Source organism: Triticum dicoccoides, chromosome 1A (genome assembly GCF_002162155.2).
Source record: "Triticum dicoccoides isolate Atlit2015 ecotype Zavitan chromosome 1A, WEW_v2.0, whole genome shotgun sequence".
Taxonomy (NCBI): Eukaryota; Viridiplantae; Streptophyta; class Magnoliopsida; order Poales; family Poaceae; genus Triticum; species Triticum dicoccoides.
Window position 1 is genome coordinate 545,469,639 of NC_041380.1, and position 16,992 is coordinate 545,486,630.

General features: G+C 45.6%; 1 protein-coding gene, 1 long non-coding RNA gene and 9 other non-coding genes across 11 annotated transcripts in view; all 11 read right to left on the reverse strand.

Annotated features, from left to right (window-relative positions):
- LOC119287818 (probable WRKY transcription factor 24) overlaps window positions 1-2,835 on the reverse strand; it is a 4,685-nt gene extending 1,850 nt beyond the window's left edge. Inside the window, exon 1 of the mRNA XM_037567446.1 lies at window positions 2,231-2,835. Coding sequence (XP_037423343.1) covers window positions 2,231-2,733 — 503 coding nt within the window. The 5' untranslated portion in view covers window positions 2,734-2,835. The remainder of the gene's footprint in view (window positions 1-2,230) is intronic.
- A 3,746-nt stretch (window positions 2,836-6,581) lies between these two features.
- On the reverse strand, window positions 6,582-6,667 carry LOC119297167. Its single transcript, XR_005145562.1, has one exon. It is a non-coding gene; the product is annotated as a small nucleolar RNA U31b (small nucleolar RNA).
- Window positions 6,668-9,462: 2,795 nt separating this feature from the next.
- On the reverse strand, window positions 9,463-12,921 carry LOC119287823. Its single transcript, XR_005140966.1, has 2 exons — window positions 12,826-12,921; window positions 9,463-10,209 (listed from the first exon to the last, which is right to left on the reverse strand). It is a non-coding gene; the product is annotated as an uncharacterized LOC119287823 (long non-coding RNA).
- Window positions 10,893-11,072, reverse strand: LOC119296472. The gene has a single exon (XR_005145242.1). It is a non-coding gene; the product is annotated as a small nucleolar RNA Z112 (small nucleolar RNA).
- LOC119296805 lies at window positions 11,131-11,211 on the reverse strand. The gene has a single exon (XR_005145393.1). It is a non-coding gene; the product is annotated as a small nucleolar RNA snoR77Y (small nucleolar RNA).
- On the reverse strand, window positions 11,253-11,350 carry LOC119296605. Its single transcript, XR_005145333.1, has one exon. It is a non-coding gene; the product is annotated as a small nucleolar RNA snoR31/Z110/Z27 (small nucleolar RNA).
- On the reverse strand, window positions 11,392-11,484 carry LOC119297213. Its single transcript, XR_005145581.1, has one exon. It is a non-coding gene; the product is annotated as a small nucleolar RNA snoR31 (small nucleolar RNA).
- Window positions 11,537-11,632, reverse strand: LOC119295869. The gene has a single exon (XR_005144419.1). It is a non-coding gene; the product is annotated as a small nucleolar RNA R30/Z108 (small nucleolar RNA).
- Window positions 11,712-11,813, reverse strand: LOC119296780. Its single transcript, XR_005145380.1, has one exon. It is a non-coding gene; the product is annotated as a small nucleolar RNA Z107/R87 (small nucleolar RNA).
- On the reverse strand, window positions 11,998-12,084 carry LOC119297158. Its single transcript, XR_005145557.1, has one exon. It is a non-coding gene; the product is annotated as a small nucleolar RNA U31b (small nucleolar RNA).
- Window positions 12,660-12,755, reverse strand: LOC119296421. The gene has a single exon (XR_005145198.1). It is a non-coding gene; the product is annotated as a small nucleolar RNA Z43 (small nucleolar RNA).
- Window positions 12,922-16,992: the final 4,071 nt, after the last annotated feature.

The window sequence follows — 16,992 nt, forward strand, 5'->3', positions numbered from 1 at the left end:
CACGTGCACGTATATGAGTGCATATGTTTGTACCATGTTTCTCCTCAAATATAGTGCAAATCAAACTTCACCATTTGGCCATCACACCCAAACTTCCGTTCACATGACACCTTAAGTTTGTTGGCAGGGTTAGCCTAACTGTCAACCTGTCATATATGTCTATAGCTCCATACCCCTCTCCTCTTCTTAGATATATTGAGTTTTGAGGTACCTTACCACATAGCCCATGTTGTTATATCCCTTCCCTCCTCGATTGGGTCTTTTATTGCCCCCGTCTTTCCCACACTATCGTGACACTGTTCTCCTACTTTCTTTCCAAATGTGGATCAGAACCAATGGCATTGATAAGGTCGCTAGTAGGATCATGATGGGGACCAAAGCCAAAGAACAAACAATGCACTAGCAAAAAATGTCTAATTGGCACATCTAAAGAAGTCAATGCTGGACTTACTAGGTTCTTAGCTATTCATGTGAGAATTGATTACTTGCTCATACTATGAGTCTATTTTTCGAACTTTCAATAGTTTTTTTTAGAAAAGGAGGATGACCCCCGGCCTCTGCATCTGGGAGATGCATACGGCCACTTTATTGATTATTCTCGATAACCATACAAAGTATTACAACAATGTGTCTGAATCCACCATCTTGGCAACATGTGCCGCTACTCCTATCCAATATGATGAGGGGGTGCTAGCTGGGCCACTACCCAAACCACTCACCTAAGCCTAACATCAAAAGCCGGAAGCCGAAACTCATTCGGTAACCCCAGCCGAGCCACATACTGGGTCTGGGGCGCAATCCGGTCAGACGCACTCGTGTGTCGTCGCCGCCATCTTCCACAGGTCCGTCTTCAGATCAAATTGAGGCTTCTACCTTGTCTGGCCAGTCTGCCATCGACGTCCCCATGACGCCAGACAGCTTCCTCCTCCTGCACGAGTCCATCTCCGCGCATCAGATGCCGAGTCTCCACAGCACCATGCCGCCGAGATCCGCCATCATCAATGTGAAAGATGAAGCACCGCTCCACCAACGTCGCCGTCCTCTAGACAGCGCCACCACCTTGCAGAGCGGAAAGATACAATGGCGATGGAAAGCAAGAGCTAGGACGAGGAGGGTACCACCGCCGCCACCCCCCGCACCCCAACAGCGCCCACCGACCACCAAGCTCCCTAAACGGCGCCTTCAAGAAGGATACGACGCCGATGGCGCCGCCGCCGCCCAACAAAGTTGGAGCTTTCGCCCGGGAGAACTAGGGGAAGGGGGAGTGGGGGGATCAGACCTGTCAGACGCCTCCAAGGAGGGACACGGCGCCCTCAGGCATCGCCGTCGACGCAGCCGAGCATGGTCGGCCATGGCTTTCGCCCGGACTGGATTCCCCACCACTAGCACCACCAGCGCCGGCGTACCATGGAACACGGGCGGGCCGGATGGGGGAGAACACGCCGTACAGGGAGGAGGGGCGCCAGATCTGGCGCTGTCGCCCTCGTCCTCCGAGATTCCGCCGCCCGCGCGGCCAAGAACGCCGGAACCAAACGCCCGCACCACCGCCCGCCGCTAAGCCGGTGGTGCCTCACCAGAGGGGCCGCCGCCCCAGATCCGAATGCCCCCGCGAAAGCAGAGCAGCAACTTGCCCCGCCGCCACCTTCCTTGGCGGCGCCCCGGACTTGCCCGGAAACCGCCTCTGGCGGCGGCGAGGAGAGGTGGGGGTGGAGTAGGGCTGGGCGCGGCTAGGGTTGGCGGCGGCGAGGAGAGGTGGCGGCGGCGAGGAGAGGGCTGGGCGCGGCTAGGGTTTGATTGGAATTGTAGTGTCAGATATCTAGTTTCGAATTTTCAATAGTTGATAACCGATATGCATGCATCAATTGCATGTGGAGAGATCACCTACAATAAGAATATCCGATCTTTATTTTCAACTCCCGGAAGCATTTTGTCGCTTGCTACCTTCGTCATCAAATACCAGTTAGTGTATAACTAGGGGCTAGGGTGCAAATTAACGATGATGGTAACCAATTAAGCTTATGCACCTAGATAATCTACACAAAACACAACACCCCGCAAAAAAAATGGGTACACAAAACACACAAATGGTCTACTGTCGGCACAAAGAGCACACACAACATGTTTGATTAATTTCAAGTTTATGCATGCACGTCACATGCGAACCTGCAACGTACGTACCACGAGTGATCGTTAGCCATGGCGAGAAGAAGCGATGAACATATATACGTACCTGGGGAAGGCGCTGTTCTTGACGGCCTTCTGGCCGTACTTCCTCCACCGGTAGCCGTCGTCGAGGACGTCGTTCTCGCTCTTGGTCTGGAACGCGAACCGCGGCCGGCTCGCCTTCCTGCTCCCCCGCCCGCGCGCACTGCCCTTCCCTTTCGTCTCCTCCCTTCCCACGCCACTACTGCTCCCTGCACCACTCTCCGGCGGCGGCGGCGGCGCCGCCCCGCTCACCATCTCCTCCCTGCCCACACCGGCCGCCACCTGCTGCGAAGTCGACCCGGCGGCGGCGCCCGGCCCCAGCGGGAGAAGCAGAGACGCCCAGTCCACCAGCCCGGGCATGGGCATCCCCGGCTGGCCACCCAGATGATCAGCCGCAGCGTCGCACGTCGACGACTGCGGCTGCTGCTGCTCCATCAGCGGCGGAGACTGCATATACTGGAAGTGACGGAACAGCTCGTCGTCCCCTTGCAGTTGCAGGTGGTCGTCTCCCTCCCGCAAGTTCTCCATCACCGATACGGAAGTGACGCCGCTCGCCCAGCCTCGATCGGTTGCTCCGGCGGCCGGAGAGGAGACCGATGGATGGAGGAGTGACCGCAGCGTGTGACATCGAGGGGGCGCCGTGGTATATAGACGGTTGGTTGCAGCTAGCTGCGGGTAGCTGTGACCGGAGGGTGAGACGGGAAGGTGAGAGGAGTTGGGCAAACCGAGCGTGCTGGCTGCGGCATGCAAGCCAAGGACGCGATCCACGGGAGAGAGAGAGAGAGAGTGAGGGGGACGAGCTACGTAGCTCGACATCGCAACCGTTTCCCAGCTACCCGATCGGGTCGGCTCAACTGCCCCGTCCGCCCCCGCGCGCACGCACGAGCCCTCGATTAGTTTTTTACATCCCCACGTACGTACTGGCTGCGTGCGTGTCCCCTCCAGATCGGGTTACGTGGGGGGCATGTAAAAATCTGTGTGCGCGCGTACCTCAAAAAGTCAAGGCAAAATGTCGTCGGTCTGACCTGTCACACAAACTTTTTTTTTTTGAGAAAAGACCCTGTCACACAAACACTATGGACTATGGAACTCGGGCCAGGACCTTGCAGTTCAAACTACCATCGCCAGGCTGACCCAACGAAATGTGTGATATGCGCTGTCTTTGGGGGGTCGGCCCATCAAGCTTTCGCTCCCTAGTTTCTTTTGTTTTTCGCTGGCTACTCTAGTCTTTGCTCAGGGAAAAGCGGCTATCATTTCTTTATTAGTTTAGAAAAAAATGATGATTTTTTTTGAAAAAACACAGATTTAATAAAAATTACCGTGAAGTAAAAAATATTTTAAAAAAATCATGAATTAGAAATTTTGTTCATCGCTTCAAAAAATATTCACGAATTTTAAAGGCAGTTATCAATTTAAAATAAAATAAAATTGTAAAACGTTTGTGAACTTCAAAATATTAAAAAATTTAGAAAGTTGTCCATGGATTGGAAAAATATTAATAAATGGAAAAGTGTTTGCGATTAAAGAATATGTTCACAAATGTAGAAGTATTTTCATGAGTTTAAAAAGGGAAAGAAAAAAGGTAGAAATTGAAAAAATAAACAAAAATAAAAAGGAAAATGAAAAAAAGAGAGACAAAATGGGTCAAAACCCAAAAAAAGGAAAACACATAAAAGAAAAAAAAGATTGAAAGCTTCCAAAAATTGGGTGGAAGCTTCCAAACAGGTGACAGAAGCTTCGCAAAACCACTCTAGGAGCACTTCACTCAAGTTAATGGGCCGACCCACCAAGAGCGATTGTAGTGAGTAAGCGCTATCATAAGGGTTGCTATAAGCAGCATTTGACAATTGCAAAATGCTAGCTCAAGTAAAGCATAGAAATCCTCCTTGAGACAAAGTCCAAAAGTATCTTATGAATCATTTTTTGAGAAAGAGTAGAAAGAAGTGCTTCTTGAAAGCTCCTATCCCACCCATAAAGGGTGGGATAGCGAGCAAACTCACGTGTTGTTGTGCCAGAAGCCAAAATAAGTTGGGCACATGTACTGAGTTGAGCCAAAATTAGAAAGGTCCAAGCTAACCAATTTAACTCACCTCTCCTTACTCCCCGTGTAGCTCGGCAACGAGGGGGGCACCCCCCTTCTCCTTCTCATCGTCTCCAGAAGCGCCTGGTCACGAAGGTCGGCAGGCTTTGTGTATGATGGTGGAGGGGCAATTCTCCAGATGCTCTGCATGGTGATGGTGTTGGGGGTCGGTGGCGGGAACGCATCTTGTGGCTTTGGGTTGCACAATGGAGGTTCAAGCAACGACATGTTTGTGATCTCCTATGGGCGAGTGACAACAGATGCAGCATGCGGGGCCTTATTTGTACCCGTTCGAGCCGGTGCATGGTCTGGCCTCCGACTCGTAGGCGTGACCTTGGTGCTTAGATATAAGTGAATAAGACATGTCGTACTATACACCACTCTAAGTGAATATTTGAAATAAAGTCACACCTACTGTTTACTCTTTATATATACCAGATGTGTGAGTGGTGACATATGACCCATGTATCCAAGCAAACAAATATATGTTATTTCATTATCTGTTCACCCAAACTTCATATCTTTAAGTGAGAAAAAACTTGTTGTAGTTTCTATTCTTATGTGGTCATGCTTTAGGGTTGAGCAACACTGGGAAAAATAATTCAATTGAGCAAGTATCAGACACAAGTCGGTTATGTTTCTTTAGTTTGCTTTACACTTAGGTGCATTCTTTCACCAGCACCGGCAGCCTCTAAGCACTATAGAAATGGGGAGTTCTGACTACTCCTCATGATTTGTTGCAAGTGTACCAGCCTATCGAGTGATTGTCATCTATCTCACCCACTTAATTCTCAGAAGCTGGCACACAATAATAATACACCACATGATCAAGTTTTACGAATGTCAAAACAATGGGGTCCCATAAGAAAACACCATGTGCGGTCTATTATGAAGCAAAAAAAGCCCAAACTCAACCCACTAAACGAAAAGGTGAAGAATAGCCCATATCAAACTCACAAATCAAAATGGTTAGATGGAGAAAAATGACATGGCAAGGCGCACATACCCTTGGTGCTGGAATGCCACAACCATCTTATTGTCAACGTTTGCAAGAGTTCCACAAGAATCCCGAATTTCTTGAAACTGATTGCATGTCATACTATTTTTCCTCTTTGCGCGCACTAGAGATGTGAGTGGTGACATGACCAATGTAGCCAAGGAAAGAGACATGCACATTATTTCTTTGGCTTCCCAGACATGCTTCGTATCTTTAGGTGAGAATCACAATTGTTATTCTGACGTGATCATATTTTGAGGTTATGACATTAGGGAAAATAGTTCAACTGCAAGAGGATCACACATTGTGCAACTCAGTTATGTTTCCATGATTCACTTCAATCCTTGATGGATCCTTGGACTAATCCTACAACCTCTAAGTTCCCTAAAAATGGGGGGTTATAGTTGATCCTCATATTCTTCAGTTGACGTAGACGCCTATCATTAAGTGATTGTTGTCCGTCTGCCTACAAAACCATCAGAAGCCAACATGCAATAGCAGTATGTGTAAGGGCCTCTTTGGTATGCAAGATTGGTAGTAATATAAAAACTATAGGATTGGATGTCATTGACTCATTGTCATATCGAATCTTACAAGAGTTGAAAACATCGTGAATCTATAATACATCTTATTTAGTTGCTCTGCAGGAAAAACACAAGAATTCTTGTTGTTATGGAAATAACCTTCGACGTGGGGTACCTTTCATATCATGTGTTTTGTGTTACTTCACTCAACTTTTTAGAGTATTATTATTGCCTTGTTTGATTTTAGTGTTACTTTTAATTGTTTTATTTGGTGTTTCCGTTGGATCTTAAGTCATAGAAATTCCTCTAGTTATCCTCTTCCAATCATGTGGCCCAAATATTTTCTAACTATCATGTCATGTGGGTAGAGGCCAAAACTATTTGTATTGAAATTTATTTTGTCCAAAAAGCCAATAAACTTTTTGTTTTTCAAAAAGGAAGAGGTTTTAACTAAAAGTATTTATATTTTCAAAAAAATAATTAATTAAAATTTATTTCTGAGGTCTATTATATATAAGATTACTATTCCTCCAAAAAATAAAATTTTAAATTATTTATTAAAGTTCCTTTTTGAAAAGGCTGGAAATGGTATTTATAGGGTTACCATATTTATTTTCCTCTAAAATTTCCTTAAAAAATTTCCAAACATTATTTATGTATTTTTGACACCCACATGAGTTTTAGTTTTACCCCATGGTCATGTCAAACAAAATAAACGACCAATTCACCCTCTCTTTTTTCTCTCGCGGCCAAGACTTCAAATTTTTCATCTACAGAGTCAGATACATAAGTATGTCAATCAGCACAGATCCACCCAAGCATAACCTAAGACTGGGCGACAAATATGAACTCGTCATTCTCATAACTACAATATAGCCAATTCACAATCTGGTAGCTATGTTCCTCTATCATTCCAACTATATGTACTCTACGTAATGATTAAGCCAGCGTGACATGAAAATTCTGAACGAATTTTAGTTGTCCAACAATTTGCAAAGAACTTGCCTCTTGCAAACTGACTCAATAACATCAAGGTTAGCGAGGTTTCAGTAGCTAGACAAGTGATGATGGTTGAGGCGGCTTCAACGACGAGTATGCGCTCTCCGATGGAAACACTAGATCTCTGATCAGGTTATATATCAACACATGCCTGCGTTGTTTTCTTTTGATGGTGGTGGCTTGAAGCTTGGCTTTGGAGATGAAAATCCCGAGATCAACCTAGGGCTAGACTCATCATCATCGGCGCACTTGCGGCGATTTCTTCTTCAAGGCTTAGTGTAGGAGTTGTATATTTCTCGCTTTGCGGCCTCGGATGCATGCTTCAGTCATTTACGTTATGGTTAGTGGTTGTATGGTGGAGTTACTGTCATGATGCATGCGGCCTCGGATTTCTTTTCCAGGTCGAATTTGTTCGGCTGCTGGACTTTCAATAATGAATAATATATGGCTGGGTGGATCTCCCGATGTAGAGGCTGGGGGTTATCCTTCTTTCCGAAAAAAGTAAGAACATAGAGTTTGATAATCACACCTGATATATCATATTGAGTGAATTTTCGCATGATTGCTCCAGATCCAAGCAAAAAAAATCTTCAATTTGGGATATAGTTTTTTTTTAAACAAGACAAAAGATTTGTCATTTTCATTGATTAAGAAGAAGAGAGTTGTCCGGTTAATTAGAGGAAAACCGGACGAAAACCTAAATTACAAACCCTACAAAGGACACACACGGACGACCTGGCTACCAACAAAATCACGATACAACCAACGACACAACCGTCGAGAGGTAGCACCGAACAACAAAGCAACGCCAAACAGTCGACCGCAGCATCGAGGACATGGCAGCTCCGATTTTGCCAACGAGCATCACATGAGAAAGTTACAAGCCTCGCATCGACCTAGTCCAGCGCAACACCCGAAGAACACCGATCGTTGAAAACCGCCCTCATGGAGTCATCGTTGCCGCCGTGGCCCCGCCGCCCGCAGCTCCGAATTCTCTACCACAGCCAGAAGCCAACATAGGCACACCCATTGGCGCACCGGACCTTCGGCATCAGAAGGACAAGTCGCGACCCATCTCTCCTCGCTACCATCGTCATTGCCACACACGTCGCAACGCCACACCACCTCATCGCCGGTCGGGCACCTGCCGACCGCAATGTAGTGCACATCCAGCCTGCAGGAATCACAAATGGGACCAAGATCTTCAAGACGGCGCCCCCAAAAGGAAATACGACATTGAAGACGAGGCCGCCGCCTGATCTAACCAGGATCATGACTTTCGCCCGAAGATCTTGACCCGAGAGCGAAGGATGCCCAAATCACCTCGACGGCGCCTCCAAGAAAGAAAGCGGCGCCCGTGCGGCCAGCAAGAACCGGCCAAGCATTCGCTCAAATCATCGACACCACCACTCTCACGCAAGCAACTCCACTGACCCGCGCACCCCTGCACAACCACAGCGCCATGACCGTGCAGGGACCACCACCACGCCTTGCTGTCGAGTCAACCATGGCAAACCATCGGCACGAAGACTGATGCCCGTCCTCCGGGCAGGGAAGGGCAGACTGCCACCTTGTACCCTCCTGCCGGCCAGATCTGATGGTCCAAAGACCACGCAGCACGCAGACGCCACAGCCCGAGCCGCCGGAGCTATGACCTGCCGAAGAACCGCCGTCGCCGAGCTGCCTAGACAGGCAGGGCGAGCCTCCCACCACCAACACACCACGGCCGCTGCGTCGCCCGCGCGAACTCCATAGCCGCCGACACGTCAACCACCTTCCCGGACCGCCGCCCCGGATGCCAGCCATCGATGCCCGTTAGACCTCACAGCTCCACCATGGAGCCGCCAAGCACCACGTCGTCGATGCATGCCGCCCGCTGCAGCCCCTCGCCGGTGCCAACAACCCCTCCATGGAGCTGCCGAGCACCAGCCCGCTGACGCGTCGCGCGCCACTCCGCCGCAGCCACCGAGGGCGGAGAAGCCAGATCCGACCAAGCCCGGCCAGGATCCAGCCGCTCCCCGCGCAAACACCGTCCCCGCAACCCCGCCAGCCGCCCGCGCCGTCGGGAAGATGCAGCCGCCGCGCGCGCTACCGCGGAAGAGGAGAAAACGCCCCGCTGCCACCCTCCCTGGGGCACGCGCGGGCTTCGCCGGCGGCCCCTCCGGCGGCGGCGATGCGGGGGAGTGGGGGGAGGAGAGCTTTGTGGCGGCGGCGCTAGGTTCGCCCATGTCGCCCGAGCTAGGCGACGCGGGGGTCGAGGGGGCACGAATGCATTGGATATGGTTTCTCATATGCAATTAGAATTGAAACTACACAATCAAGCCATGCTAAAGACTTATGTTCAAGTTCGCAGTTTGTTATCCAAACTACAAAAGGGGGAGAGACAAAACCTGTCAGTGCATCCAGGAGCCGGCTATAAAGATAGCTCGAACCAAAACGAGCTTGGCCATCCACGGCTGAGGAATAATGTCCACACCATCAACACCGTAGTACAAGGGTGAAGATCCATGTAAAATGACTAGCTTATAAATATGCAAAACCAGCACGATGTACAAGTGAAGCGCCCAGTGCACAAGTTCACGCCAAATACAAAAAAAAACCCAGCACATTAACATACCTGCGAAGCACCGCGCAAGGACCCACTAGTCATATTCTGCTCACAAAAGAAATCGCAATCACATCGCTAAAAAGTCGTCACAACACAGGAAGTGTAAAGTCTCTCGTCCATGGCCATTGCACGTCTCAACCCAGCATCTCCAAGATAACCTAAAAGGTCTCCTAATACCCTTATTGCTTGCCTCAGATAGCTATCCTCCAATAACTAACATTAGCTCCCTTGGAATAGTTACTGAATGAATTCTTACACAAAGGAAAATATCAAACAAATTACTCCTGACAAGTCATGGCGCTTGTTTGCTCCAAGCTTCCCATCTCCCTCTCCCTCTTTTCTTTTCTGGACACGGGCTGGAGTAGCGCGCCCATCTTTCTCTCTCTGTTATCACTTCTGGACACACGCTGGCGTAGTGCCCCTTGCTCCTACACTTATGGCAAGTAACTAAAGCCCTTCTCTTCATGATGATTTCCTGGACAGCCTTCTTCATTCCTTTCCTCTGTTGCTGAACCACTTCTTGTGTCGTGGTGAGTAGACGACACTGGGCTGGATTGTGGTTAGTCCCTTCACACATGAAACAGGTGACTCGCGTAGTGGGACATTCTTCACCCAAGTGACTCGCTTCACAATAGGGGCATCCATCTTGGTGTTCCTTATCGGTGTGTCCTATTTCTCCACAGATTTTGCATGCGCGGTGCATCTTCATGCTTCGATCAGAGGAATCCGAGAAAAGATTGTTTGTTGGTGCTCAGATTCCATGGGTGTATAGGAGGGGATTTCCCATCAGTGATCACTGCACCAAAAAATGGTTCAAATCGCTAAATCAGCAGTCCCACAAGAACTAGAATTATACAGACAACAAAAAGCAAACAAAAGAAACCGATATAACAGAGATTAAACTGGAATTTGGGGGCAAGCGTAACCAAAGATCCATCTAGACAGATTTGCACTCTAAGCGCCACCCGGTTTACCTCTTGGGAGCATTGTAAACTCAGATGCACCAAGAGAATGGCGGCCAAACAATGGGACAGTGATTCCCAAGTCAAACAAATGAAACACTAACACATAAAAATGAAAGCATCAAAGAGGAGTCTTAGGCGGCAACTGCTATTGTTTTGAGGAAAAAAAACAAGTTTTAAATTTATCAACATTTGCAATGCAAAGAATAAGTGAAGACAGCGAAGTAAAATAGAAACAAATGGGGATGTTAACAAGGCTCAGAAGAAATTAGCAGCATTAACTCTAAAGTCTGGCTGGCTCTTAGGCGGCAACTGCGAATGTTTGAGAAACAAGCCTTAAATTTATCTCATCGCCATAACATATCCTCAAATCATATTGACCACAACTTGTTAGCTAGTCGTAACAAAATTTAATCACAATAAACGGTTCAGTAGACCAACCAAAATACAGTCTCAGGTTACTACCAACAAAAAATTAGATACAATGCAAAAAACAGAGCAAACAAGATCAAAGAGAATCCCTCAGAGACCCACTTAAAATCACGCACACAGCTGAACCAAACCAGCTGCAAATGGAAATTCCAGCCCACAAACAACAAAGGTTATGGGCGAAGGAGGACACTTGCAGTGGAGAGAAGCAGCCGTTGTTTACAGTGTCCTACGGCACTTCCTATGGTCTGAGAATCTTCACCAGGATAATTTAAGAATGGACAAAATTAACTATACAAACTATACTAGGACCTGAAGCTATTGGTATTAAGCCTCAGAAAGCCGCAAAAATATCGTCATTCAGAATCTGACGGTAATTCCAACAAAAAGCTAATCATCATGGGCTTCAATTGCATTATAGCTCCAAATAAAATCGGTGGAAACAAGGCATATCATCAGAATATAAATGCCTTCTCATTCACAGGTAAATAAGCACTGTGTCAGAAGGTGTCTTAAGATTGTTTCAAGGTTTCATCCCATGAGACTAACGGAATAAAGAAGCAAAACAACGGAAATGCTGATCTCTAATGGATTCAGTTGCAAAGATGACATCATATGGGTGGCTCAAGCAACCCTCGGATCAAGTGTTGGATTATGCATCAATACCTCCTCACGATCCAAACAGATCTTGTAAGAAGCAAACGATGAATAACAGTGAAGAAAGATACATAGTTGCTCAGTGGTGGCAATGTTTAATTGGTTCGATTCTGCCAGCGATGTCGTCAATGCTTTCAGAAGAGGGAGCTTGTTATCCTCATCGCAACTAAGTCCTCCAAAGCAAACACACACATCAAACACACGAAAGGGGAAACAACAATGGAGGGCGGACTAACAAAATCAAGTATCAGATGGCTTGGTTCAGCGGGATAATCGGCATACAAATCAACTCCTGAGAGAAAACCTGCGATTGGTCTGTTGAGCTTGAAATTTGCAAATCGTCACCGCAATCATCCAAGGAAAAGAAAAGTCCAGAAAGAGTATCGAACCAAATGAGGAAGGTTCACACTAATCATCAAAGGCTTCACGAAAGCACGATATCTCAAAAATAAAATTCCTGTTTTATTTTGAACAACTAACAGTACCGATTTAAGCATAGCACCATACAACCACTATGCAGTCAAATTTCATCTACAGAGTTAGATTCATAAGTATGTCAATCGACACAGATCCACCGAAGCAGATCCTAAGACTGGTGCGACAAATATGAACTCATCATTCTCATAGCTACAATATAGCCAATTCAAAATTGGCTAACTATGCTCCTCAATCATTCCAACTATACCTGCTCTGTTTTATCTCAATTCGTATCATCTTGTACTCTACATAATTATTACAGCTGGTACTACATGAAAGTTCTAAAAGGATTTCAAATTGTCCAACAATTTGTGAATTGCTATCTTACAAACAGGTTCTTAGTTTATATATTTAAAGAATACCTGAAAGACATCTCACAATGACGTCAAGCAAAAGTCAACGGAAAGGAGCTCAGTAAGGAAGTAGCGATTGATAATCACACCAGATAGTTCATAGTGAGTGAATTTTCGCATCAATGCTCAAAATCCAAGCAAAAAAAAACTTCAATTTAGGATATGGTTTCTCATGTGCAGTTAGAATTGAAACTACACGAGCAAGCTAAAGGTCGTCAGCTAGGAGCTAAAGACTTTTGTTTACTGAACTACAAAAACAAACATATTTGGGCCTCATTGTTAATTATACTTTCCTCATTAAGGGAATTGAATTGAGACATATGCTTGTCTATTACTCCTAGACAATCAATAAAAAGAATTCACATGTCAAACTCAGAATATGGGTGGTTATACAGCGGGATGGTCGGCAAGGGAAATGAATGCCAGTTACGACGAATGAGACCAAATATCAATCGTCACCAGCCTCAAACCGGATGCAAAAACAGGTAAAATCCCTCAAAGTAGAACGCAGAGAGAGGAGAGGGGGGAGGGAACCTGTTGAGACGGGAGGTGGCGGCGTGGGGAAGGTCTCTTCGCTGGTGGTTAGGGTTTCGCTTCGCAGAGGTGCCCGGCCCGGCCGACCCATGCCGTGGCTCCCCTTCAAGTGGGCTCTAGCCTATCGCGGGTAACCTGGTGTAATCTGCTCGGCCCATAGACCACGACCGATGGGGCCCACGAACCCATCGCTTTTATTTTTATTTCTGTCTTTGAGTGCCGGTAAATTGAATTTAATTGTTTTTATCCATTTATGTATTTCTCATGCTGCAAAAGATTTTTTTATAACCGATCCTACATATGACATTTCTTGGCTGTTCATATTTCAAACTCCAGTTTTTAAGTTCATTTGTAAGATGAAGTTAAAAATGTGTATGGTATATTTGATTCCCAAATTAGCGGTGCCGCCACGGTAAGCTCATAGTGTATGCATTTATGCTTCCATTTTTTCAGGCTGGATTGTTTGTGTTCAATTTGCACAAGAGTACCAAGAGGAGAGGTTAGTGGCACCTGCTTAGATTTTCATTCGATTGTATTTGTTTAGAATCAATTGCACTCCCTCCATTCCTAAATATTTGTCTTTTTAGATATTTCAAATAGACTACCACATACGGATGTATATAGACATATTTTAAAGTGTAGATTCACTCATTTTGCTCGATATGTAATCACTTGTTAAAATCTCTAGAAAGACAAATATTTAAGAACAGAGGGAGTATGTATCTATTGGGTTTTTGATTTTCTATACCCTCGATCTAGGTTCTTTACCAGATCTTTTTATCTATTACATTTTTTACCAGTACCTTTTACTGCAATGTGGAGGTACTTTGCAATCTGATCCACCTTCATGTTTTGTGGAGTTTACAAATGTCTCAGATTTTAGTTTCCTCTAGCTTTGAATGAAACAAAAGAGAAGACACGCATTATTTTAGTTTCCTCTTCCCTTGGAGGTTTGATGTCCTCTTCGTTTCAGATTAGGCATTAGTTTAAGATTTGGTGGAAATTTGCCAAAACCAGTGTAAGCTTCAGCTTATTTTAGTGTTGCTTACAAGCGAAGAACTACAAATATTATTCATCTCCATGCCATTTGTTTCTTTTTCCTTATAAGGAACTTGTTTCTTTTCTAGATTATGGTGGTGTTCAGTTCATGCTCCCACAAAGGTCAGTGTTGAAGCATCGATCTTTTGCAAGATTTGCAACCATACCTAAACAAATTTATGAATAAGATGTATTTATAATGGAGGCATGGTCCGAGATTGTAGCTGCAACTCATGGATGCAAACAAGGTTAGAGAGTACCCTGTGAATTGACAGCACCACTTTGAGTTGCTTTATAATTTTTTGCGAGTGAGTTCCTTTATTTATAAAGGCAGTGATGTTGGATCTTGTTGGGGGGAAAATCAGCATGCAGACTCGCAGGGGGTTATAAGAAAATTATCTAATGACATTGCAAATCTGATAGAGGTTGGCTGACTAGGAAGCCTTTCTTTTTCAACAATAAGATTAGCATAAGTAAAATTCTATGCACGATGATAGGCATGATACTTGTTGACTCCCTTGTTGGGATCTACAGTAGGGTCCGTCGACTGCAAATTTAAAAATTTTCTATGCGCAGAACAACCAAGAATATGCTACGGGAAATGGATCATAGTTTGTTACCACTAGACGCGCAGTACCGTGTAGCGGAAGAAGAGCTGGGACAGCGCGTCCGCGTGGATCGTCTCCTCCTCGTACGATCTCCCTCATACAGCCGGTCGTCGGTCCCACGTACAGATTCGCCGGAGCGGCGCAAGTGCACCGTCTTTAACGGTATCCACGCATGCAGGAGGAACATCGTGCGGCGGACTGCTAGGTCCGATCACACAACCGGCGGCGAGTGGAGGTATCTATTCATAACACATGCAAACCCTAGTGACAGTGCCGAAGCGATCAACCGCATGAGTTTGCCGCACCCCACTTTATATAGGTGTCCATCGCGGGCTCAATACTTGGGCCTCGCACAAACCCTAAAGCCCTTAAGTCTACCCGGCCACAATCCGAATACAGCTCGGATCACATCCGACCAGTGTCCTCGGATCCGACCTCGTAGGTTCCTTCCCTTAAGCGCGCGACCCCTTAGGTTCAAGCCGGCTTGGTCGCAGTTCGGATCACATTTGGACTACATGACTGGTAGCGGCCTCTAGCAAGGCGTGCCGACCACCAAGCTGACGATGAAGCTGGTTAGGCGAACCTGTACATCACACTTCCATTCCTTTTGCCACACGATATATGTTGTCGGGCTCAAGGCGAGTCTGCCATCCTTGTGCTAGCCCGACCTCTTTCTCGTTCCAGTGATGCCGGCCACAAACCAGATTATCTCATAATCCTTGTCGCATGGCCATGCTTATCCTGGTCGGATCACACGAGGGGCCCAGATTATATCTCTCCTTATCGGAGGGGCAAATCCCATATTGCTCGACCATGTCTCGCAGCATGGGTCTGGACAAGCCCGTAACCTACCTTTGTAACTATCCAGTCACGGAGTAGCGTTTGGTTGGCCCAAAGCAAGTCTGTTACCATACCAAGTACATGCGCCAGCTCAGGTCTTAGGACATAGAACGTATGTTGTACTAGAGACTCACAGATGACATATCGTTGCGTCTCATAGTTGGGTCTGTCCGACTCGGACCTTATCTCAACTCGGATCCGACTATGTTGAATCCGACCAGATCCTTCTGAGTCCATATTATCCGGTTAGTATCCAATGCCCCATGGCTAGTGAGACCAAGCCATCGACCCTGTCATATGCTAGTCTAGTTGGCTGCACGTCCACACAGCCCTTTCGACTAGGGACCTTTTAGGACGTTCATCATACAATGCATAGTCCCACAAACAAGTCACGTACTTGCTGATACACATCATTGATAATGTCCAAGGACTATCTTTATTCATAAACACATAGAAAATATTATCATACATGATTGCCTCTAGGTCATATCTCCAACATCCCTTCATCAAAACTTTTTTTATAGTGCCAGATACGGTGCATGAATGTTGATTCTCATAATACCACTTGTGGTGCACTTGCTCAACTACATCGAGAAGGAAGCTAGAGAAAACATCAATGAGAATTGCATAAGCTTATTAGTGATTACTAAGATAATTTATTGTGTTGTTACTCTATGCATACAATGCTAAATTATAGCGTCTCTTGGAACTCGATTAAATTATAGATGATTTGTAGTATTTTTAGTGTTATCATAATATTTTCTCTATGCACGTGAATTCTCATATAGGGTTGTAATATTTGTCGAGGCGTGCGTGCACATGCACACTTACTAGTCCCTTTAACAGTAGGTATATATGATCGACTTCTGATTCCACACACAAACAGTATGGACTATGGAACTTGGGTCGGGATCTTGCTGTTCAGACTACATCTCAATGTTCACAAATTTTAAGAACAATTACGAATTTGAGAAAAAAATACAAAAAATGTAAAATGTTTATGAATTAAAAAATATTCACCAATTTAGAAAAAATCCATGAATTTAAAAAAGCATTCATCAAAGGAAAACAATTTGCAAATTTTTAAAAATGTTTGTGAATTTAAAATATGTTCAAAATTTTAGAAATGTGTTCATGAATGGAAAAATAGAAAAGGAAAAAATGGTAGAAATGGAAAAAATAAACAAAAATAAAGAGGAAATGAAAGAAAGAGAAAAAACTTATGAGAAACCAAAAAACATCACAAAAACACATATTACAGAAAATCAATTAAAAACTTCCCAAAGCTTCCAAACCGGTGTGAGAAGCATCGCAAAACCACTCTAGGAGTAATTCACTCCTGATAATGGGCCGGCCCACCAAAACTGATTGTAGTGAGTGAGTGCTATCATACGAGTTGCAATAAGCGATTTTAGCAATTGAAAAATGCTACTACGGTAAAGCATAACAGTACTCCTTGGGACAAACTCCAAAATTATCTTATGAATCATTTTGGGAGCAACACTAGAAAAAAGTGCTTGGGAGCTTCTATCCCACCCATAGAGCGCGGGATAGCGAGCAAACTCATGTGTTGTCGTGCTAGAAGCCAAAATAGGCCGGGCACATGTCATGTACTAGGTTGAGACAAAATTAGAAAGGTCCAAGTTGAACCATTTAGTCACTTCTCCTCACTCCCGGATCG